The 24,509-nt window shown below is 35.6% G+C and overlaps 1 protein-coding gene across 6 annotated transcripts in view; it reads left to right on the top strand.

Annotated features, from left to right (window-relative positions):
- The first annotated feature begins 2,534 nt into the window (after positions 1-2,534).
- Positions 2,535-24,509, top strand: part of eml1 (EMAP like 1) — a 43,389-nt gene continuing 21,414 nt past the window's right edge. For 2 of the 6 annotated variants that reach the window (XM_047821672.1, XM_027172566.2), the window contains exon 1: positions 11,811-12,308. In XM_047821672.1, the coding sequence (XP_047677628.1) occupies positions 12,242-12,308 (67 nt within the window). In that variant the 5' untranslated portion in view covers positions 11,811-12,241. Of the gene's footprint in view, positions 2,690-6,963; positions 6,987-11,808; positions 12,309-24,509 lie in introns of those variants that run through there. The other 4 variants (XM_027172568.2, XM_047821673.1, XR_007144539.1 and 1 more) reach the window with 4 other exon arrangements.

Below are 24,509 nucleotides of genomic sequence, written 5' to 3'. Positions count from 1 at the left end.
CTCAATGGCCATAAAACAGTTAAGGAATCATTGAGGAGGCTGTTAAATTTAGCACCATTAAGACTTCATTACCCTTGATCACTAGAAGAGGGCTGGCAATTGCTCTTCAGAATACCAATTAAATGTCAATCATGGATTTATTATGCTGTTACTACTGCATGTATTAATGATTCATTGTGGGAAATCCAAATGGATGTTGGATAGATCTCTAAGCTCATTTATATTATGCCCAGTAGCTTAGTTCCAGCTGAAGTGCAACTTTATATTAACGTTCAGTAGGAGACATTGTAAGATCTGAATTAATTACTAAAAATAGGTGCAATTTTTGTGTTTTGTGAGTACTAAAGTTTTATGGTAAACAATCTCAAAATGAAAACAGTTCATCCTTGGGACCGGGGATACTACAAAAGAAAACATGTCTCTCTGTAAACCTTGCTGCAAACAGGATCAAAGTAAGCCATTGAGGTTGGGGTCCCAGAGGGTCCGATATGCTCATGCTGAGCCTGTGAGAAATCTAAGCTCACACGATTGACAGAGGCCTGAAAATCACTCAATGCCAAACTCTTGCAAGACCAAATTGATTAGTCTGGAAAGTAATCAGTCCGCAAGCTGGGATTACTAAACAAAACAAGGAACAGAGGCTGCAATGACGTGATGACCAGGCCTAAATTTTTTTTTATTTACTGCCTGAGAAAAACACAAATATGAGCTTGGAAATAGCAAAGCCTGTAAGAGACTAAACACCTCCACAGTGCAATTGATCATTAATTGTGTCACACAATTCACAGCACACAGCAAAACAGCAGTCTTGGCTACGTGGCAAATAAATATAAAACTCTAACGTATATCGATAAATCGATAAAACAGTGTAAAAAAAGCAGAAAATTAAATGCAGGTGGAGGGCGGCATGTTGTATCAAAAGAATTGTTACCAGATGTGCTTGAGGCCTAAAGGATAAAGCTACGTAATATAACCAGACTGCAGTATGCAAGACTAAGAATACTACTAACAGCAACACCACTGGTTCACCATTCCTGTGACTTTTTCTTATTTCACTAAATTAATATTTACATGGTGTTTAGGTTTAGACTATATTAACTAATTCACTCAACTTCCTGAAAATAAATTATTTTATTTATCAGACAAACTTGCAGTGAGTGCAGGCTAATTATAATGTAGTGCTCAAAAGGGTTACAACTTATAAAGAGGTTAAAGACTTATTGCTTAATAAGACAATAATGGCTTACTGTAATATTTGTATAGTAATTAAAATCATAAGTTGTGTCTTTTGGTGGCATCATTATTAAGTTAACTTTTATAAGACACTAAAAGTAGAAATAACAAATTTGTTCATGCCATTAATTGTTTTGGATAAATTGCATATGTGCGTCTACCCTACCTCAGCAGGGGAGTGTTAATTTCACTGTTTCTGTACACTAATATTCAAAACATTATTTTAAAAATAACGACTCCAAAAAAAGGCATAAGCTCCACAAACTTAGTCATATATCACTGAAAACCTTATTTCCTGACATCAGCCAATTATAATATATGTGTTTAAAATGTTTTCTTGGTCAACCTAGAATGGAAACAAGAGGGCTGGTGTTATGTTTATTTATTTGTTTGTTTCTTTGTTTGTTTATTAAAAAAATAAAAAGGTTTCTAGTTTGCATGTATTCAGGAAATGTTATGCGGTTCATGCCTATCCATTCTTTTGGAAAAAAATATTACAGAGAAATTTCCCAGAATGTTGGTATATATATATATTTTTTTTGCTTTATGTTAGACCTTCTAATGAACATTGGAATATTCATACATTTTAATGTAATTGTAATTGTATTGGAAGTGTAAGTGCACACACACACACACACACACACACACACACACACACACACACACACACACACACACACACACACACACACACACACACACACACACACACACACACACACACACCACATACATACGTGTGAAAATGTTTGTTTAAGGATCTTTAAGAGGTGAAATGTTACAACAGCGCCATCTGGTGGACATTTAGTAAAGCAGCTGAACACATACGGGTATTCAGTCTGTATCAAAATTTGAGTAGAAAGAAAGAAGTATTTTTTTATTTGTACTACAAATGATTCTATACATAATTTTTAATTGATATGAGTTTTTGCTCTACACCCACTCTTCTCTTTATTTTAAACAGAAAATAGGGTTGATTTCTCAAGAGAAATCTTTCATAAACATGTATTTCACAAACAAACATGCTCTCTAAATGTTCATTAAATTTGTCAGGTAGAAAATAATCTCTTAACACCAGGCACACTGTTATAGCTTTGCAGAACCCGGAGTGCTCTAATGGTTATTAAAATAGGAGTGATTGCACTCATACTCTGGCACAGTGCCGTCCTGGTGTAAAGGCCCAGTCAGATTAAATAGACTGAGAAGCGGCAGGGGAGGGCTGTAAACATATTTATCATCCAATAGCAGGCGGTCCACCAAAGCTGGCTGGGCATTCTTAGCATCCCTTGGTCATCGACCGGCTGTAGAGGGCAGGAGTTGTGTTGATGGTGTCCACGGTTTCTGTTCTCTCTGTATTCTTTGCTGCAGGTATCATCATAGGACACTTATTAACAATCTGCCTGTGAGAAATTTCCATTACTGTGCATGATGTCAGACAGCGAAGGACTTGCAATGGGTGAGTGTGGTGTGTCAGAGTAACTTTAGGCTTTGTTTTTTACTTGTTAGTGTTTTGGACCTTTTCCATAGGGACAGCTCATTCTGGAAAAATTCTGTCCAGTGTGCACAGAGATTTCTGCCTTATACGGCTTCTTTTACTCAAAGGTCAATATCATCATAGAACCGGGACACTTTTTTGTGAGCTCTGTGAAAGTGATATTATGATGAAGAATGTGTTATTGTGTGCACATTTAAATGCTCTTTTAGTCCCTATAGGCTACATTTGTTGCATCAGCTAAACACTCTGGTGTCATGTTCTATGGACTGTGTGCTTATAGGTTCAATAAGCACTCATCCACTAGATAAACAGATAACGCTGACTGGAAAGAGCTGATGGTTGCTTTATTGACAACACAACAGAAACAATCAGATAAAAATAGCTTGCTCTGATACTTTTCCTCTTGCTCTGTAGGTCAGTGCAGATCCTTTGCTAATAAATATTTTATCTGCTAATGTGCTGCAGTCGTGCTGTGATCCAAACAACTTTGAGGACCTTGGGTAGAAATCTTATATTTGACTCGGTTAATACTGTATGGCACTATACAGCAGATCAGAATGAATGTACTGCAAATGATGTAAAAAAAAATCAAGAATAATTCCACTACACAATCAGCACTCAATGTGTACTAATATTACAGAAGAGTATTTGTCATGTATATTAACTGTATGTTCACCCAATAACTTAATGTCTAATCTTAATGTCAAGTAAAAATATCTTGAACATAGTCAGATTTATCTACTCAGGAGTGTTGTGTGACAGCAGAGTGTCAGCAAGAAACAAAGGAAAGGTGTTCAAGACAGTAGTGAGTCCAGCTATGTTGTATGGGTTAGAGACTGTAGCAGTGAGGAAAAGACATGAGGAAGAGATGGAGGTAGCAGATACAGTATGAGGCTGTTGAGGTTCTCTTTAGGAATGACAAGGATGGACAGGATTAGGAATGAGCACATCAGAAGGACAGCTCAGGTTGGCTGTTTTGGGGACAGAGAGGTCAGAGAGCCTAGATTGAGATGGTTTGGACATGTACAAAGGAGGGAGATGTTATATTGGTAGAAGGATGTTGGAGATGGAGCTGTCAGGTAAAAGGTCAAGAGGAAGGCCAAAGAGGAGATATACAGTATAGATGTGTTGAAAGAGGACATGAAATTAATTGGTGTGAGAGTAAAGGATGCCGAAGATAGAGAGGTGGCAACAGATGATTCGCTGTGGTGACACCTAACGGAAAAAGCCAAAAGTTCAAGAAGAAGTATCCACTATAAGATTGATAAAGCTATTTTTAGACATCCGTTACTCATTTTCAACTTATTTATTAACTTATTTAAAATTATCTTGCATTATTGGTAGATAATTTTGCTTCTTTCTTGAAATAAGTTCTTAAAACTGATCTGCCAATAGAACAAAACTATTGTAAGCTTGAAATTAATGTATATAACTTGATTTTAATAATCTTAGATTTGTTTTTGTTTTTTAATGCTATGACAGGAAATACTACAAAATTTGAGTATTTTAAAGATATTATCACTTGCTAAGGTGTCATTCTTTTGAATTATCAACGAAAAGTCTTATTGTTTTCTACAGTGGATCCAATCTGTTTGAGTCTTATACACGGTGCAAGATGATTTCATTATTGAAGAGTTTATGTTTGTAAACAGAAAATCCATCTTAACTCACCTTTGCAACAACAGAAATAGTAATGAATGATACAAGAATGAAACTGTGGACGTGTGGCATTGCATTAAGGGTGCTGTTGATAAAAAATAAGTAGAATTTTAGTAGAATACATATGAAAAATAACAATAACTGCCGGTTTATGCTTTCTGTCAGATCTTTTGTTTCTCTTGTTTAGGAATGCAATTTTTAATCCACATACCAGATCTCTGTATGCAGCAATAGAAAATGAGGCCATGTTTCTAGTCTCGTTCAGTATTCTGAACAAAGACTTTGTTTAATAAGGTGCTGTTTTTAATCAGTCTGCTTTACATAATCTCTAACAAGAAATCTATTGTGTGATCCTCAAGAAGGCTGAGGCTCAAAATGTTAACAGAAAATTACAGAGATTATGTCATATTTCTTAAGAAAAACACAAGCAGAATTCACTGTCCACCTTACTAAACTAAAGCATGTGCTCAAAGCAGACAAATTAAACATAAACTTTTTAAATTAAACTTAAACATGTGTAAACAAAAATAAACTTTCTGTCAAGATTATCTATATCATTCTACTAGAATTGTTATTGTAATACACGTTCTGTTTATCCTAGGCCAGTAATTTAGGATTATTCCTAAATACATTTTATGCATTTAACATTTTGGAGTATTTTGGAAAGCATTATCTTTCCTGAACCACCAGATGTCGCTATATTATAGTAGGAGGAACGAGTGTGACAGATTCTGTATATGGAAAACCCCCATTAAACCTGTGTAATAAGAATCACTCTGTTAAGATAGAAGCACAAAATAAAAATAAAGATGAAGATGAAGATGTGAGAACAATCATGAGATCAGTGTATCGATTTAAATTTATGACCAAAATGCCTTTTATAAATAGATTTTTATCTATTATAATAGTATTACCTATCTAAATCTATTAGTGATTATAATTGATAATATTATTTAATAATAATAATAATAAATGTATTATGATTAAGAAAGGGTGAACAACAAACCTATTTCTACAGTTCAACATCGTATTTCTGTCCTCGAAGGAAATATAAAGGAGAAAAATTTTCCCCATGATAAGAATTGACATGTTTGTAAGCAGCCACCAGCTTCAGCCACAAAAGATCATAATTCAGACCCAACCAAAATTGTATCAGCCAGAACAATGTAAAACATGAAAAATCTGAACAACATACTGTATATTGTATGATTTATTAGGCAGCGAGTCAGTTCCTGGATGTGTTGAAAGCAATTGCCAATTTTTTGTGATTGCTTACCCAACTTTATTACCTTGCAATTTACAGATCTGAAAGACAAATAAAGAGATAATTAGTGTGTCTGAGATGCTAGGGCTAGATTTATAAAGTGAGATGTCCACTGCTCTTGAAGAGGAGCAGGCTATTTATATTTCTCACTGAGAGATTAATTTAACAATAGGATCTAGAGCATGTGCCCAAGACTTTATACAGTATAGAACAGAGAAGAACTGTAAAAAAAAGAAAGAAAGAAAGAAAGAAAGAAAAAAAAGAAAAAAAGAAGGTCTCTACTATTTAAACAATGCTAAAGTCTGGATGTTCAGAGCTTTGGGCACTCCTGAAAATTTGATTTTGTATATTTCAGGGTGTGAACTGTAAGAGATTATGAAGAATTTTTTTTTGGGTGCAGCTTCAGATTCACATTAGGGAGACAACCGGGTCACTGAAGTGGTTCAGGGTAGAATATTTCAGTATTAGTCAGGAGACGAGGATGCAGTGTGTGAGGAAATTTTGTGAGAGAAATAGAGAGATGGGAATTTACAGAAAGTTATGCGAAAAGAGGGTGCGGCATCAGGCATGGTATTTTTCCCCAAACTTGAAACTATTTCATAATTTCTTTATACTCTCTATGTGTACATGATGTACTGTGTGTATGATTGTATGCAGGAAAGAAGGGACTTAACATTTACTGTATACAGAGGTCATGCCAGATGTCACTACACTGAAACCTACACACAGCAGACATACTGAAATACTGATTTGGAGAGCAGTGATTTAGAGAATGATAGTGTGCACTGTCTACTAAAATGCATTTCACTTGAAAGAAACACAGAAAGCCTAGACACAGAAAATCTTTTTAGATTTCTGGCTTGCTTCACAGGTGTCATAGTTTGTGATGATGTGCATGATCCAGCTGGCATTGCAGTAACAAGTAGTTCTACATTTGAGTAGTTCATTTTGAGTTATATCCTGTATACAGACTATCCCTTGCACAACTTGAGTGTCTAACTCTTACAAAACCTCTACAAAGTGAATTATGTGAGTGGAATGACATGGACAGCTGATATCATAGAGTTTTTATTATTGTTATGACAGAGCATGAAAATGGTGTCATAACTGGTTTAGTTTGAACTTGCCCGTGGATTTACCAAAGCTAATCCAGGCTTAAATGACATCATCATGTAAGTATGGGTGAATAAAAGCAGGATAAGGGACAGAGAGGGCATTATGATTAGAAGTACCATTCTTCATCTTCCTTTGGCATGCTGAACACTTCTCCGAACAACAGACACTAGAGTGGTGATATTGCACAAGCTGAGGAGGAAAAAAGTCCTGGAGAAGTGTGTAAGTACTAAAATGATTCAAAGTGAATGAGTGAGTGAGTGAGTGAGAGAGAGAGAGAGAGAGAGAGAGAGAGAGAGAGAGAGAGAGAGAGAGAGAGAGAGAGAGAGAGAAGAGTTTTTTGTTTTTTTGTTTAGTTTTTTTTTTAATTGGGTGTGTGGGATTTTGCAGTTGTTTTTATAATGCATTTTTTTTTTTATAAAATAATTATATTATTTTATTTTATATAAGTGTATATTTTAATAAAGATGGTGTAGTTTTAAGGTTTGCCAAACCTAATCATAAACAGGCTTATTGTTCAGCACCAGTGATTGTCAGGGGTCATGAGGAGGTTTATGATTTTCCAGATGGCCCGAGAGCTGTTAATAACTGTCTGTTATGCATTTCTAGAAGTTTCCAGTGGAAAATAGATAGATGCAATGGAATATATAAACCTCTAATGCTTTACTGATTGGTAAAATATGTATAATACATGCATGCATGTTCTATTCACCTTTAATTCCTATATGATTCCCTCATATATCATTTTACTTTTTGACAAAAAAATCTTAATCTATTATTTAAAAATTGGACAGCCCCTTTTTTGAATCAGTAATAGTTGATATTTCAGACAGAGAGAAGTAAATCAAGGGCTATATAATATTAAATAATTAAGTGTTTACTATTAAACAATATGACATAAACAATACAATTTGCATACATTGATTTTTTTGTAATTTCCAGATTACAACACTAATCATAATATATAATATTTAATATTAATACATACATAATATATAATAATAATAACAAATTATTTAATTTAACATAAAGATCATGTTATGTCATGAACAATCAGGTCAACTGTTCCTTTTGTCCCAGGAGTGAAAATTAAAGTAAAATTTAAGCATCAATCCAATCCAAATTTAAGCACTTTTATATTACAAAGCAAATAATTGAAAATAATGGAGGGTAATCTATGTACAGTAGAAGAATCTGATATCAGTACAATACAGTAAGTGATATGATTAAAAATCAAGGCAATGGATAAAATGCTTCAGATACCTCATGTCTTCCATTAGAATTTATATATGCCCCACACAAATCTTTACTGCCCTCGTTTTTAGGTTAGCTGCCACATCTCTTCATATGTAAATCTGGGAGTAGACGCCTTGTGCTTCACCCAAACACTGTTTTCTGGTCTTTTATATTCTCCTTGCAGTCTTGACTATCTTGGCCACCATATAAGAGCAACTTCTTCACACAGAGCCGCTATTTCTCTGCTTTCACAATAAACATAGCTGACCAAGACTCATTTAATGTTACAGAGGTGATTTCTGAAAACCTAACCTAGACAACCAGTTTATTTCTTTCACACTTTATGTGAACTTCTATTGAAATTTTTTTTAATCTGCTTTGAATGAGGCAATAACACACTTTGGTATGTGCAACAATGCACTCCATCTCAACTCCTCCTCCCTCTCACACTCAAAAAAACACACACAAAAACGTTTGCATCTTATCAACACCTGAATGTTATTATGTGAAGCAATGACTCTATATAATTCTCATTAGTTTTCCTCAGTACGAAGCAGTGGAGCAGACAACTCTGCAGCTGGAGTCCCAGTCTGAACCACAGGCAGTGTCAAGGTCTGCTGACTATTGATTATCCGCATAACCTTTTGACATTTATTACAACGCACCAGGAAATCCACTGTTGAATGCTTATGAATGTCTTATAAATGTAGGTTCATAGGTCAACTATAGCGTCACAACCAGCAGATTTTTAAATAGGTGCAGTGTTAATTCTCAGTGTTATGGTATTTATTATGAGAGCTGTAAATGTTAATAAGTTATCACCCTATAGTGCCTGTAATGTGTTAAACACAGTACACTGCATCAGCTGCAAGCTTCTTTATGTTACAGCTCTTAGTGTCTTCCAACTCTATATGTTTGTGTATATTTTTTCTAATGTGTGCATTCGTTGATGTGGGAGAAAGAAAGAGTGCATCCCAAAGAACAGGAGAACAATAGCAGAGCGTTGAGCCGTCCGGCTGCCAGCTTGTCGGCTTGTTCTATCATCCCAGTCTCTCTCTCTCTCTCTCTCTCTCTCTCTCTCTCTCTCTCTCTCTCTCTCTCTCTCTCTCTCTCTCTCTCTCTCTCTCTTTTCTCTTTTCATTTCTTCCTCCCTCTTTCTGTCCCAGAGCAGGAGGACACACACTGCTCTCTAATCTCTAGCACCAATAAGCTCTGCTTCCCCTCTGTGCACTCTGTGACTCAATTATCATGCAGACAACTGAGGGACTAAAAATTACAAGCCCTGACACATAATTCTTAGTCAAACAATGGTGCAAATCAGCAAGACAGAATCCTGAATAAAAAATATAAGGTTTACAAATAGCAGTGATGCAAAAAGCTTGCAGAGTTTTCAAAAAATGAATATAAACATATTCAGTACAAAATTATAAATGTAATACTAGGTATTATTTTAGTATAGCCTTATTATATACACAAGAACTGATCCATCCGTCCATCTTCTACAGTATAATGCTTTTACTACACTGGGCTTGTGTCTATCCCAGGGGTCTTTGTGGGCTCACTGAACAGGGTGCCAATCCTGCCACAGGGCACACACACACACACACACACACACACACACACACACACACACACACACACACACACACACACACACACACACACACACACACACACACACACAATGACAGTTTAGACAGATCAATCTCATGCCTACTATGCATGTCTTTGGTTTGGTGGAGAAAACCAGGGTACCTGTAAGAAACCCCCAAAGGATGAGGAGAACATATAAAATACACACATACAGGTTGAAGACTGGGAATCAAACCCCCAGCTCCAGAGATGTGCATAACTCTGCTACCACAAAGTAACAAGCAAGCTACCATACATATTATATATACTGTGTATTTTTGTGTGTTTACATAAATATATGTGAAGCATAGCCATAATTGTGTGTAGTAAATTATATTTTGCGCAGTAGAAGATTGGAAAACTGTCACCTCTGTCAACTGTCCAATTTTTGAGAATGTACCATCTGTCGTCATGACCCACACTTTGTGCACATGCAGACTATTCACCTTAGTTCCATTTGAGGTAATTCTTGATGTTAATGCATAATTTTTATTTCGCTGCAATTTGTATACTATATACAGTATAATTGTGTATATAAATGCTGACATATAAAAAAATAATCTTGAATCTACAGATTACAAAAACAATTGTAGACCAGGTGTGTCCAACATTATCTGCAAAATGCCAGTGTGAGCGCAGGTTTTCAGGCTTTCATTTCAATCAAGCATGAGACACACCCGATTCCACCTGTTTAATTAGTTGATCTTATAAGGTGTGGCTTCTGCTTGGTTGGAAAACATGTATTCACAGCAGACCTTTCTTGATGAGACTGGAGATCCAGGCTGTAGACAATTGTGTGCCTCTAATTTCGTGGAAACAGTGTTGGGAAGGACTAAATATGGCTGTGATAGTCAGGTGTCCACATACTTTTGGCCATAGAATATATATTCATAGTATATATATATATTTTTTTTTTTTCTGATTTCTTGATGCACTTAAGATTTGCAAATGTATTTTCAAATCTTAAAATCACATTAAGTGTCTAGATTTATAGTGTTATGAACCACTGTGATATTTCTCTTGGCTTTTGGAAATTCATAAGCATTTGATCTTGAGTGAAACAGACGGTACGGTCTGTGTCAAGACTTAAATCTGGTCTAAGATTCTATGCCACAGGCAGAACTTGATTCATGTTCATGGTCAAGAGAATCTGTTTTGTAATAAAAGAAGAACACAACAGTGAAGGAGGTGAGGGAGAGAGATATACAGTAGACAAAGAGAAAGAGGACGTCTCTTGCTTTCCAAAGGAATTAGTGCTTTAAGATTTGAGGTGACAGCCAGGACAAAATCACAAGCACATAGTCATGAATATCCCCTTCAAAATGCTCCACACTGCTTCTGTGAGGCATGTGATAAGCCTCAAAAGGACTTTTCGTTGCTGCCGGGTATGGGTTTTGTTTAAAGTGTTGCAAAATGAAGCCATGCAATTATCTCTTAATGCTTATGCATCTGTGTTTGGCTCATTGAATGGTTTAATTTTTTGTTGGCATGATGTCTGCTGTAGTCCACTGCCAAAGCCCCACTGCCCTTAATGCATTCCTCTCTGATGACATTTCAATCCAAGTCATAATTTGTTTAGAATATTAAAAGATAAAGCTTTGAATGTCAGTATTTAGCTTCAGGGGTTGTTGTCTTGTGCTTGTTTTTATGACCAAAAAATACAAATCCATTTCATAATTTTTCTTTCTGTTCACTTTTCCTTTATTTTCTGCGGCCTGTTTTTTTTTTCTTACATACCTAATAATGTACATTCCTCATTATTATAGTACTCCTTAGTTTGTAGTTTGTTGTGTAATTTTAGTAGAATGGGATATTTAAATTGGTTGGGTTGGTGTTAGGTGTGGACAAAAATACAGTGCAAGAGCTGTTTATCCTAGAGCAGATGTTCGCTTAAGGCTGATGTACACATATTGTTTCACTTTACGCAAAGTTCTGTTCAGTCTTGCCATAACAGCTAAGTCATTCCTCTAAGTTCCTTTTGCTGTTTCATTTTTACTTCTCTCTCTCTCTCTCTCTCTCTCTCTCTCTCTCTCTCTCTCTCTCTCTCTCTCTCTCTCTCTCTCTCACACACACACATCTACAGGGTGGGGTAACTCAAAAGAAACCCCACCCACCTCAGCTCTGATAGGACATTCCAAACCAGGCTAAGGGAGAAATCCCAGGCAGCTCAGTGGTGTGTCCACGACATTACACAAACACTCTTACTGCACACACTCTAACACACACGCACACACACATACAGTACACACAGCAGTTATTTCCTCTTAGATCTCAAGCTGTCTAAAACTGTTTTTCTTGTGGATGTTTACACAGCCCACAGCTGCTCTGGAGAAGGTCATAAAGGATAAATAGCAGAGAGAGACAGAAGAACAGGACATTTAAAAACATATTTCCGTTCTTTTTTTTTTTTTGGTTGGGGATTTGCAAGGCTGTTTGGAGAGTAAGTGAAATTGGGACCGAGTTGGTTTGACAGCCACCCTTGAGGGGACAGGTTGTCATGGTAACTGACCACGGTGGGCTGACCCTAGCATGCTGGATGGTGAAAGGAACTAGAGTGACCCTATCAAGCCACTGAAAGTGACGGTGAAGAAGGAGAGCACAGGGAGAGGATGGAGGACAGCTTTTCCAGCTACAGCTCTCTCTATGACACATCCTCATTGCTGCAGTTCTGTAATGGTAAACTTGATCCTGCACACTCACTCTCATAGCTTGGCATCCTGCCTTTTTGCCTCTCCCTTGTAAAAGAGTTTCAGTTAAGCGTTAAAATATAGGAATGTTTACAAATCCCTTACAGTAGAAAGACAGAAAGTTTCTCTCCTCTAGTAAGCTCTTAAAATGTAGTTTTACCAGATCATGATCGACTTTGATTCAAGAACAGTTTTAGGTTGTGTTTCTGTCTCATGGTTGAAATGTTTCAGGGTAGATGTCTCAGTTAACAGTAAGACTCATATATAAAGCATGATTGAGACAGATGATTGATTTCATACATAGGCCATGAAAAAATATGATTGTTTTGAAAGTATCATTTCCAGATCTTTTTAACCAAAAGAATGACTGAAACACAACCCATACATTTTTTATTGAGGAATAGATTATAATCCTGGCTTATCTCGTTCAGGACTATGTCCTTTCACTTTTGTTACAAGAGATTGTGCTGTCAGTTGCAGTCTATGCGTGTATGTGTTGGTGTTGGTGCTTGTAGTAGCTTGGGGGAAGGGAGAAGATTAGAGAGGAGAGGAGAAATAAGGGCTCTCCTCATTACCAGATGAGTAAAGGTGCATGTTGCCTGGTTAGTTCTACATCATTAATCTTTCTTATCAAGGGACCTTATGTGACTCCTTAGGTTCAAAGATAACATTCTGTTAAATCCTTCCTCCTTGCTAGAAAACAGTTTTGTATTAACAAGATTGTTTTGAAATTTTATTGTTGAGAGGTCTTGATTAGTCACTTGTATTAAGTACTGTGAAGGACACCTTTACTGAGAAACTTGCATTACCTGTAAAACTGGTGCTGTTGCTTAAATGTGAGCTGCCATAACTTATAAAGAATGCATTTTCCTTCATGGATGTAGGTTGACCTACATTTCTAGCATCCTGTTTCACATCCAGATACTTTCTTTCTCTGATTTCTTTTTCTCTACTCTCTTTTCTTTGATTAATAGCACATGTGTATCTACCGTTTTAATATATTTAGTTTATTTTCTCTTTTCCCTCCCTACTAGGTTCAATTTAAGTATCGATACAAAGTGTAGTGTTTTATGTGTGTGTCCGTGTGTGTGTGTGTGTGTGTGTGTGTGTGTGTGTGTGTGTGTGTGTGTGTGTGTGTGTGTGTGTGTGTGTGTGTGTGTGTGTGTGTGTGTGTGCATGTTTATAGCTTATTAGACTCAGTATATATGAGAGTTTTGACTTTGTTGTGACATGTGCCACAAAGTAAACATTTATATTTTTATAAAACTGTTGCTTTTATATGAATTCTAACAATTAAAAACACCAAACGGTCTACTGTTGGTTTCTGAAGTTAAAGGTATGATTAGCTTTGCATATAGGCATAGCATTATTAGCCACAATAATATTAATGTTAGTGCTAGGTTTTTAAAAATGGAGAAAGACAAAGGTGTGTGTGCATTTTTTGTGTGTACAGTAAGATACAGAGATGGGTTTAGGAGTCTATCGGTTTTCATTTAAGTCATATGTTGACTGAATTGGAACACACCTTGACTGGAGTCTCTAAATTGTTTGTATTGTGTGAATGGGTGTGTGAATGTGTGTGACCCATCGAGGGTGTCCCTTATCTTGTTCCCTGAGTCCCACTGGGTAGGCTCAAGCATTGGTCCCCTGTGACCCTGTATAGGATATATAGAAGGTTGGATAGACATAGTAGATTTGTTTGATGGAAACATTTAGCCTTACTGTCACAGGGGAAGTTGGAAGTTGTCGGGTCTTAATTTGGATGAAGGCACAGAGAGGGACACTGACATATCAAATAGGTCTGTGTGGTCTTTGGTTATCCCAAGCCAATATGTTTAAGAAAGACCAAGATGCATGGATTAATGTTTAAATGCAGATGCTTTGTGATGTTTTCTTAAAAAATGCATTGCTTTAAATATAGTTTTAATATTAGATTTGGTACCAACTGTGTGTTAGACATAACTTAAGTGCTGTGTGCAAATAATTTATTAAAATACGTGGTGTCAGTAAAGTAAATTCAGGGTTCACTAGACACATTAAAACACAGCCAAAACCTAAGATATGTAGATCAAATATATTTAGTCCTATTCTTAGCAAATGTGCATACTTATATATGTACATATATATTTTTTATCTGTAATAGGGGTAGGCTATACCTTTTATTTGTGCTGCAGTGCTTTCAAAAATAAAAGGACTAGAATTGAGGTTAACAACACTGTACATGACTAAAGTCTTGAGACAGACAAGACAGTAAAAATGCACATATTCACATATAATCCAGTCTTTTGCATGATATCCATGCAAGGTCCCTGAACTCAAAAGGATTATGTGGAAGCTGCATGTGTGCCATTAAATTACTCTGATCGCACTTCATTATATATTTCCAGACTGTCAGATTTTAGGTGCTGAAAGATAAAATGAGACAATTTGATCTTTCTTTAATGACTGTACTCCAGTAGATGTACCAGTTGCTTGGATAGAGGTCAGAGAAATGCCATATAATCAATTTGCCGTGAAGAAACTTCACGGCAAATTGCTTGTATGTATGTGCGGGTCACAACGTGGTCCCTATGCATTAGACTGGTGAAATTACTTCTTAAATGCTTTATGAATCACTTTCAAGCTAAATGGAAAATGTAGAGCAATAATAACTACTATCATTAAAATATGAACGCCTTATTGAACACCGTATCTGATTGCATTCTGCATTACAATAGATAGTACAAGCTTATCTGAACAGTCTGGAAATTTATTTCCATTTAAAATCCAGCTGCCCAATGTGAATATTGGATATGTTGTATTTATTACAGTTGCCATGAATCAGAAACTGAGCACAAGAAAAAACACTATTAGCAGGGAACTAATTACAAAGATCTAGTAACTTAGTAAATAAGTAATTTTGTTATGACCAAAGATTTTTGTTAATTTTGTAATTTTGTAAATAAGTAATTTTGTTTTGTTAATTTTGTCTGAAAGTTCTTAGGTCGCTCAAGCTTGAGCTTGGGATATGGTCTATCAGGGGTTTCGTATATTCTTCCTACTGTACGTCCATGTGGGTTTCCTACACACTTTATTTGAGTTATTCTTTTAATTCAATTAGTTGTGTTGCTTTGAGATTTCTTTACTTGAGATTTTTTGCATGTACTGTATATGGTAATGTAGTCTTGATAACTAGCTTGTTCAAAGGTCTCTTGCTGTCAGTGAATGTACTTATGCTTAGCATATCCTTGCGAGATGAAATGAAAGATTGATATGCAAGATTGTTTTTGTGATCAAAATTTATGTGTCTCTTAGGCTTAAGCAGAACCACTGGATGTACTGTGCCTTGGAAACATATGACGTACTAACCAAAAACATTCATTTTTAACTAAAAACAGAAATGTGGGACATTTACTAGGAGGAAACAAAGCTCCTTAGTACATGAATAAAAATGAGACATGGGCAAACAGAAACAAATACCCCTTGAGTAACACTTTGCATATTTACCTGTTCAACCCAGTTTCCCAATCAAATTTCAATTAACATTTCCTAGTTTATTAATATTTATGGATACAATGTTAGCAAGCACTGTCTTTTATAAAAAAAAATCATATATATATAAAAAATATAAAATTTCTATCATAAAACATAGCCACTTAATCGATTTTATCTACAGCTTAGACCATATTTTAGATAATAATCTGCCTTATGTAATTGTGTTCATGTCTGCAAAGTTTTTCCAAGATGGTAAGTGTCCATATAAACATCATTTAGATATGATGTCTTCCAAGCCTTGCAGAAAACTCTCTTTTAGTTCTCAGTTGATTGTTTCTCTAAAAATACATATTTTGATTTGAAAAATATAGATGAACCCTTTACACATTACTAACCACAGCTAACATGCAGCTAGAGCAGGATTAAAGTCACTCACCTAAACAGACCAACATGCTGGAGGTGGCAGTAAAGAATACTCACATTTGCTCAGTTTAACCACATACTATGATTTATAAAAGCTGTGAGCTATATTTTTCTTTACAGATTTACTGTAAGCAAGCAAATGCACTTGCAGAAACACAGATCCTTTTTTATTATGCATAACAGGATCAGGTCAGAAGATTTCCAATAAACAAAAATGCCATTAAGAAAATAATAACTCACATTCTGCTGATTAATTTCAAGTGATTTACTCGTTCTTTCTGCACTGTCATTTATACTGCTGTGCACCAGTAAATCAAATAGATAAAATATTGCTTTTTACTTTTGAGCTCTTACCACTTTGTAGTGTACTGATAACAGTTTTGAACACACCTTTTATTTGAGAACTCCACACACACTAATGGCGTCCTCCATCATGCGATTGTTCTCCCTCTCTCTCTCTCTCTCTCTCTCTCTCTCTCTCTCTCTCTCTCTCTCTCTCTCTCTCTCTCTCTCCCTCTCTCTGTCTCTCTTTGTCTGCTGCATTGTCCACTCGCTTTTGCTGTCCTTCGTCCAGTTGTACTTTACCGATAGTTGATTCAATTATCTGACATTTATGAAGATATATAAAATGGCTTATTTAAAAAAAAAATCACACACACACACGCACACACACACACACACACACACACACACACACACACACACACACACACACACACACACACACACACACACACACACACACACACACACACACACACAATTCTGTCAGGCTATCAATAAAGAGGTAGTTTTTTGCAGTTCTGTTGTATTTTGGGTCTCCAGACTGTACTGTTTGCCTGAACAAAGGATTCTCGAGATCCTCAGGCAGACGGGATAATCCAAATTGTTTCGACTGTATTTTGACCATGAAGTTCAACAAAAGCACTTGTGTCATACAGATTAGATTGTCACGAACTGTATCTAGTTTCTGTTTTTCCCTCCTTTTGTGTTTCATGAGAGTTAAATAATGCAGAATCAGTTTGGCTTTGTTGATGATATAAACACATGATAAATATTTACAATTTGACGAAGCCTTTCTTTTAAAATGTCCAGTTTTAAAATAATATTTATGCGACAATTGTAAAGTGAAAATCTAGTTTTTTTGCTGTAAAAAAGGAGGAAAATTTCCGTCCTACACAAGACTCTCTCATTTTAATTTTCTTGAAATGAATAAGACAAAAGAAATGACAGCTTAACACAGTTCTCTGTCATGAACTCTCTCCCATGTTGGACGTTCCATAAATATTAAATACATATCTCTTTACAAAAAGAACCACCATATCAACATTTTTCTTTTTTAACAGAACAATATTTTATCCATTCATTATTAGTATTAGATTACATGGAACATGAATTTACCATACAATTTTCTATGAAACAATTCGTACAAAAGCATCAATACAAACTTACTTGTTTTACTATTGTCAGAAAGCTAATTGTGAAAACTAATCAAAACCTTCTGACCAATTAGACCTGGGAATTCAGCAGCTCTATGTGTAATCCTCTGAAATAATATGGTATAATGTACCATTAGGTGATTAAGGTGTTCATAACAGTGCATAGTGGATAGTGACATATTAAAAGCCAGCTGTAACATCGAGCATTCCTAACACTTCTTACTCTTTGTACATTCTTCAACCTTGTTCATGTCACTCTTAGAACAACATGATTATTTGTTATACACCATGCACCCACCCATTGTACAGTGCAGTGTGGCCAGTTGTTTGTACTCAATGACCTTTTGTCTCTGTTTGTGTGTGTGTGTGTGTGTGTGTGTGTGTGTGTGTGTGTGTGTGTGTGTGTGTGTGTGTGTGTGTGTGTGTGTGTGTGTGTGTGTGTGTGCGTGTGTATAAGTGAATCTGGACGCTCAGTCCTTATGCTGAAGCTGAAAAGAGCTTTGTGTCTAAGGCAAGGAAGCAGAACAAGCCATTAGTTAATGCTATGATCTATGTTTCCTTTTCCGAGTACTCTGCATCTTGCTCCAGCAAACTGACCTCATATTCTCATCTCATGTGTTTGGCATTTCATCCATTACTGGTGTTGTCCTGAAGAGTGTGAGCTAGCCTTGCTTCTCTACCCCAGTGTGTCACTGCCAGGTCTGTTTCTCCCTGTTATTTCTACAGGCACAGCTCAGGTCAGGTCAAACTGTTTAGTGTGAACTTTTAAGAGAGTCGTTGACATATAGGTAAGAAGCTGTTTCTGGAAAAAGAGCTGTGGCTGTTATGCTGTGATGGTCAGCTGTGGTAGAGTAAATAAGATTTTCCTGGCCGTTGTTGAGTATAATGATAGAAGCAAATGTTTATTGCATTTGACATATGACTCATCTCAAGTGAATTATATTTACTCATCAAATATGCGAATAGGGTTAAATAACTGGATAAAACTTTGTTGTTTAAACCTTTTTTTTTACTTGGTAAAATGGAAATTTTCAATGATAATAAACAATGGAGTTATTTTATTGCCAGTTAAGATATAAAAGTGAAGTTATATAAGTTAAGATATAAAAATGATCTGGACACATTTGGCTTTCAGTGTGAGACGTTTTCACCTCTTACACCTAATACAGAATTTTAGTTGTGGCCACCTTCAAATTTTAGATGCTGACAAACAAGCACTTGGGGCATCTTAGAGAGCAGAAATGGGTTTGATATCACCATTTACACTGAGGATAGAAACATTTGTGTGGAAAACTCTAAACAGTTTTGTTTTTTAGAAGTTTTCTATGAATATACTGTATATCCCCTGTTAGGCTAGTTAAAAAACACAAAAAACCTGCAAATTCTTAAAAACTGAAAGGTTTCTTTCATTTAAGCATTAAGTGTTTAAAAATAGAAAACAAAGAAATGCATAGTTGTTGATATAGTGAAGGAGTTTCCTTATTTTCTCTAATAACCAACATCATTCCTTAGCAACAAAAAAAAGTCTGACATGTTCTTTAATTAATATAATGTTTAATAAATGGCGAATTGATCTGGATTCATGAGTAATATGAAGTAATATGGGCCATATCATAATACCTAACTGTTGATTATTTTCCTTTAACAGCCCACCTCTTTGTGTTTTAATTAATTAATGATCTGCATGCATCTGTGGGCTGAAGTCTTTTCTTCAGTAAATGATAAAAGATGCACTCGGCTAGAAGACAATGAAAAGAATTTTCAGATTTTTATCTCATAAGCTTTATATGATATGCTTGCCTATAGCCATTTTCCTCAAGTTCTTTCTTGCAGTTACTTCATTGAATTCATAAGTGAATTGCTTCATAGCTTCTGTAGACATCATGCGGTGTAGATGCTAAACAACCCACTAAGCCCCTGACAACAGCCCTTACATGGCTACACATCAGAGGGATCAAAACCAACACTTGGATCTTGGGCATAAACAGCGAGAGGGATTGGCTCAGTGTCTCTCTAATTGTCTCACAGCTCCTCCATCTCCTGTATGGGGACAAAGATGCTTTACACAATACTTGGGGATGGCGATGAGCTGGTACCACCTTTTAGCACTTGAACACTTTAGTGTTTAACACTAAAAATATTTAAAATTAACGTAGGATAAAGCAGACTGTGCCACTTTAATAAGCTGACTGTTGAGTCATGTTGCTGACCTCAGGTTGTTCGAGGACATGTTCCTGTCCTTTGGGAGCCGTTTGCCCCACTCCATCAACTTTTTCTCTTCCTTCACCCCTCCTCCTCCCTTCTTCCACTTCTTCTTGAAGTCTCTCTAATGATTCCTCAGTTGCGTTTGGCTCAATAACAAGATATGTGCTAGTTTCTTGTGTTTGTTGTTTTCTATCAGATCTCACTGATTTGCTTGTTCCTCTTTTGTGCAGCGTTTATATTAGTTAGATGAATTGTTTTTATAATGCACTCCTTCATTGACAACACAAGACAGTAGGTTCATATCCGTCTTATGGTACGGCTTTAAGACAAGCACTGACCTTGTATCTGTGACCCTGGGCTGTGAAAAAGAACAAGGTGTGGGGGGAAAAACAAGCTGTTGTAATCCATTTATAGAACATAGACCTCTGCTCTCTCTTCCACACCCTCTCTGTGCATGGAGGGATCATGTGTAAGTGCTGGTTTATTTATCAAAGAAAGTACACATTCACGCATGTTAAATTCATAAGAATGTTGAACAAAAACAGGATTGTACTGTATGAATGCTCTGAATACTCTTAACAGCAGATTTAGTTCATCTGCATAGTTTTATTTATTTGTTTATTTGTTTGTTTGTTTGTCATTTACTAGATTTCTTTAAACTATTTATTGTTTTTACATATTTATTATACTACATTTCAATTTAGCTCCAAATGAATTATTCACAGTTTATTGTATTTCACATATTCATTACAATCTATATACTGTAAGTGCACATAAATCATATTTCTGAGTGTCAAACAATACATTTAACAGACAATGTAATAAAGTAGGCTATTTTTCTTTAAAGGCTGCTTATTTTACATGACGTGTGATAAACATATAAACTTAATCAAGCCTACGATCCGACATCTGACAAGATAGTGTCCTCTTACTCTTGAGTCTGTAAAAGGTACAGAGTTTTTTTTATGAACCATCATATTAGAATAATAGTGTCAATGTACAAAACATCCAACAATGGGTATGGTCAACAACAAATATTTAAGGTCTGGTGTATTGTAGCATTAATTCTGTTCAATTTATGATGTTTGTGGTCAGTGAGTTGTGGACCGAAACACTACAAGGTGCTAAAATCTGATAATTATGAGTACAGTACCACTGAAATCACCATTCCTTGTACGTATGTCTCTAGAAACACATTCAATTTTATAATACTGACTGTTTTATCATTGTAGTTTTGCTACTATGGTTTAAGACAACAAACTGCTTTTAAATATTCAGGTCTGCAATTACCAGTGCAAAAACAGTTTTACACCCAAGTCTCAGTCAGTGGCTTCAGTAGACTCCATGTTAAAGCTGGAATGGATTGCACTTTTTTTTACCACATAGAACACAGTTATAAAAGAGAATTATTTATAATCTCACTATAGTGCCACCCAGATGAGGATGGGTTCCCTTTTGAGGCTGGTTCCTCTCAAGATTTTCTCCTCGCATCTTCTTAGTGTTTCTTACTACTCTACCATCACCTCTGGCTTGCTCATTAAGGGCACATTTAAAGCGTATAAACTGAATTTATTCATTTCTGAAAAGCTGTTTTGTGGTAATGAAAATTTTAGAAATAAAATTGCATTGAATAAATCGGTCGAAAATGGAAAGCTAAGGCAAATATTTAAGCAGTGATTATTTTCGCTGTATCGAAAATCAAGTGTATAGTCACCACTACAGCATATAAGATTTGAATTTTGCTTGTTGTTACACCTCTATTTTCTGTCTGTCTCCTTGTCCTGTCTCCAAGGACAGGAGAGCCCTACACTACATTTATAGTCCTACTGGCCCTGTAACATTGAACAGTCTGGATTTTACCCCAAAAGATTTAAGACCTAGAATTCTAAAGACACTTGCTCTTCTAATCCTTTCAAATGAGTGTCAGCATTGAGTGCTTTCTAACAGAGACTAAAATGTTTTATTAATGAGTTCACTGCACTAAGGGAGATACTTTTAAAAAGGGATTCATTTTCCTTTGATAATCCACCAGCATTTTTGGGCACTCCATCCTTTCACCCGTATTCACACTGATGCTGGATATAATAGCAATCAGTAGTAATCACATGCACAGTGCCTACTGGAAATTCAAGACAGAGATGAAGAGCAGTCAGTTGGTTCATTCAGTGAACTCATTTCCTTGGTTGATTTAAAATGAAAGCAAAATATTCATACATTGTGTACCAGTGCATGAGCAGTTAATGTTTTAGATCTTATCCTGACTAGACTGAAGTAAAATTAGAGAAGATTGGCGGTCACATCATCTGTTCTGCCATGAGTGTATGAATCAGGAGGCTCTAAAATGAAATCAATAGAAGGAGAAATAGAGCAAATACGGTGTGTTTCCCCAGGATATGGATGTTTGCCAAGTGGGGTCTCTTCTGTAAAATTATGGAAATTGCTTTTTTTTTTTTTTTTTTTAATCAAGCAATCATGCCAGGTTTCCCTTAATTTTTACTCCTAACTGCTTTTTTATGTGGTCAAATAGGTTTCCTAATTAATTCTGGCCATCATTAGTGGTTGAGATCGTTTTGTGGTAGACATTTGTGTTTTATGGAGGATATAATTAAGTATGTGTTTAATTGTGCATTCGTTTCTATTAGCAAAAATTAATTTGGATGTAATTGTGGCGTGCTTTTAGGCAAAGTGGAGTAGTGACAAGTTAAAGGAGAAACGTTCAGCCAACAAAAAAAAGCACATTATCAAACACGTACAGTATATCAGGAATGATGGAGACCTTTTATATTGTATTTAATCTTTTCTGTTAAGAATTTGTAAAATTGCATTCTCTGGTCATTACTTTACTTTATGCATTTGAAGCATACCTGAGCTGCTCGTCTTAGTGTTAACGAATTCAAAACAGATATGAACACTTTAGAAATGTCCCTTGCATTTTCTGTATTTGTCTTGTAGACAACGTAAATGATTACATTAATGTCAAAGACAGTGTCATAGTGCTGGAGATTTACTTTTCTAAATCATTACGTGTTGATGTCAAATTATTTTTATTTTTCCTGTTTATCATTATAATACCAGTCTGTGTTTTCCTTCTGAGAATTGACCTCACATTTGCTACAATCATGATAATGAGGCATTTAAAGAAGGCATGAAGGCAAATTGGAAGGCATGAAGGCAAACTGCTCCAGTCTCTACAAATTAACCTTGGAGTTTTCTGTCAGTTTCTTTAAGACAATACAGCAAATACAGTATGCAAAACAATGTATAGTAGATGTTTAGACATATCTAATATCGTCTAATATTGTAGACAGCATTGTTGAAAATGTTGATATATCGTACAGTATCTAACGGGGTGAAACATGGCTCTTGTGAGGAATTAATCATTAGTGCACAGTAATCACTGTAATTGTTAATGTAGAGACAGCAGCTGAATTTTTAAGTGAAGTGGCTGGAGGCCATTAAATTGGATTTGTGTGTGTGTGTGTGTGTGTGTGTGTATGTGTGTGTGTGTGTGTGTGTGTGTGTGTGTGTGTGTGTGTGTGTGTGTGTGTGTGTGTGTGTGTGTGTGTGTGTGTGTGTGTGTGTGTAGCCTTATAAATATGCAGATTAATTGGGATAGGAAACTTAATCACTATCCACTGTTTTTATTTGTGAAATATATTTAATTTAGTTAATGAAATGGGACTGCTACAGATTCTTTTTTTTTTTTTTTTAATTATGAACATATTAAATATTAGTATTCTTTTTCTTATCATTTAAACATTAAATATGATGCCATAATGATACGTTCACAAAGTGTTGAAGTATTTTAAGATTTTTAAGACAACACAATCTGACAAGAAAATTAATTGTCTTTCAACCTAGCAATATTTTCTGTTACAATTTTTTTTTAATCAGATACTTATAGCAATGTATTGCCATGTTGTAGTTTCTACAACCAGACCCACATTAAACAAATACTGGGTATATAATGTTCAACTGTGCAAATTATTGATTAAATATTAAGTTTTATTATGATAATCGTTGCTGTTCATTTATCTTCATCCAATATTGCTAACTCGGTTCTTTTGCCATCACCATTAATCAATGTTTATAACACGGCAATGGTAAAACTATTATTTTTATTACCTTATTACCTAAGCAGCTGCTTCCTCTTTCTGCATAATTAATGAAGACATTATTGTCTCACAGGGAGCTGGTGTGTATCAATCAGTGTCATGATGCTCTTCTGCTTGTGTGTGTGTTTGCGAGAGAGAAAGTACATAATAATTTGCCACAGCCAAGTATTTGCATGGAATGAAGGAGAGACATATCAAGACCTCCAGCTTGGGCTTTTTGTTGTTTGCTGGTCAGCAGATGGTTCCATCAGTATTATCATTTAAACAAAGAAAGCATTTCACATATGAAGAAATGGCATGTGATATTTATTGCTAGTTAATTTTGATTATGTAAGGAATCAAACCATGTGAAAGTAAACCATGTCCTGAAAATGCACTCGAGTAAACTCGAGTAAACAAATCATGTGACATGAACAAAGCGACATCTGAAAAATTAAAGCACGTGGAAAACTTAACATCTAAAAACAAATTACAGGAGATGTCACATATAACGAGCAAATATAATTATATGTCCTATATGTGAAAAAGCGAACG

This window comes from Tachysurus fulvidraco, chromosome 12 (assembly GCF_022655615.1).
Source record: "Tachysurus fulvidraco isolate hzauxx_2018 chromosome 12, HZAU_PFXX_2.0, whole genome shotgun sequence".
In the NCBI taxonomy this organism is placed as follows: Eukaryota; Metazoa; Chordata; class Actinopteri; order Siluriformes; family Bagridae; genus Tachysurus; species Tachysurus fulvidraco.
Note: the sequence above shows the minus strand (reverse complement) of the source record. Positions and strands in the feature narration are given on the sequence as shown.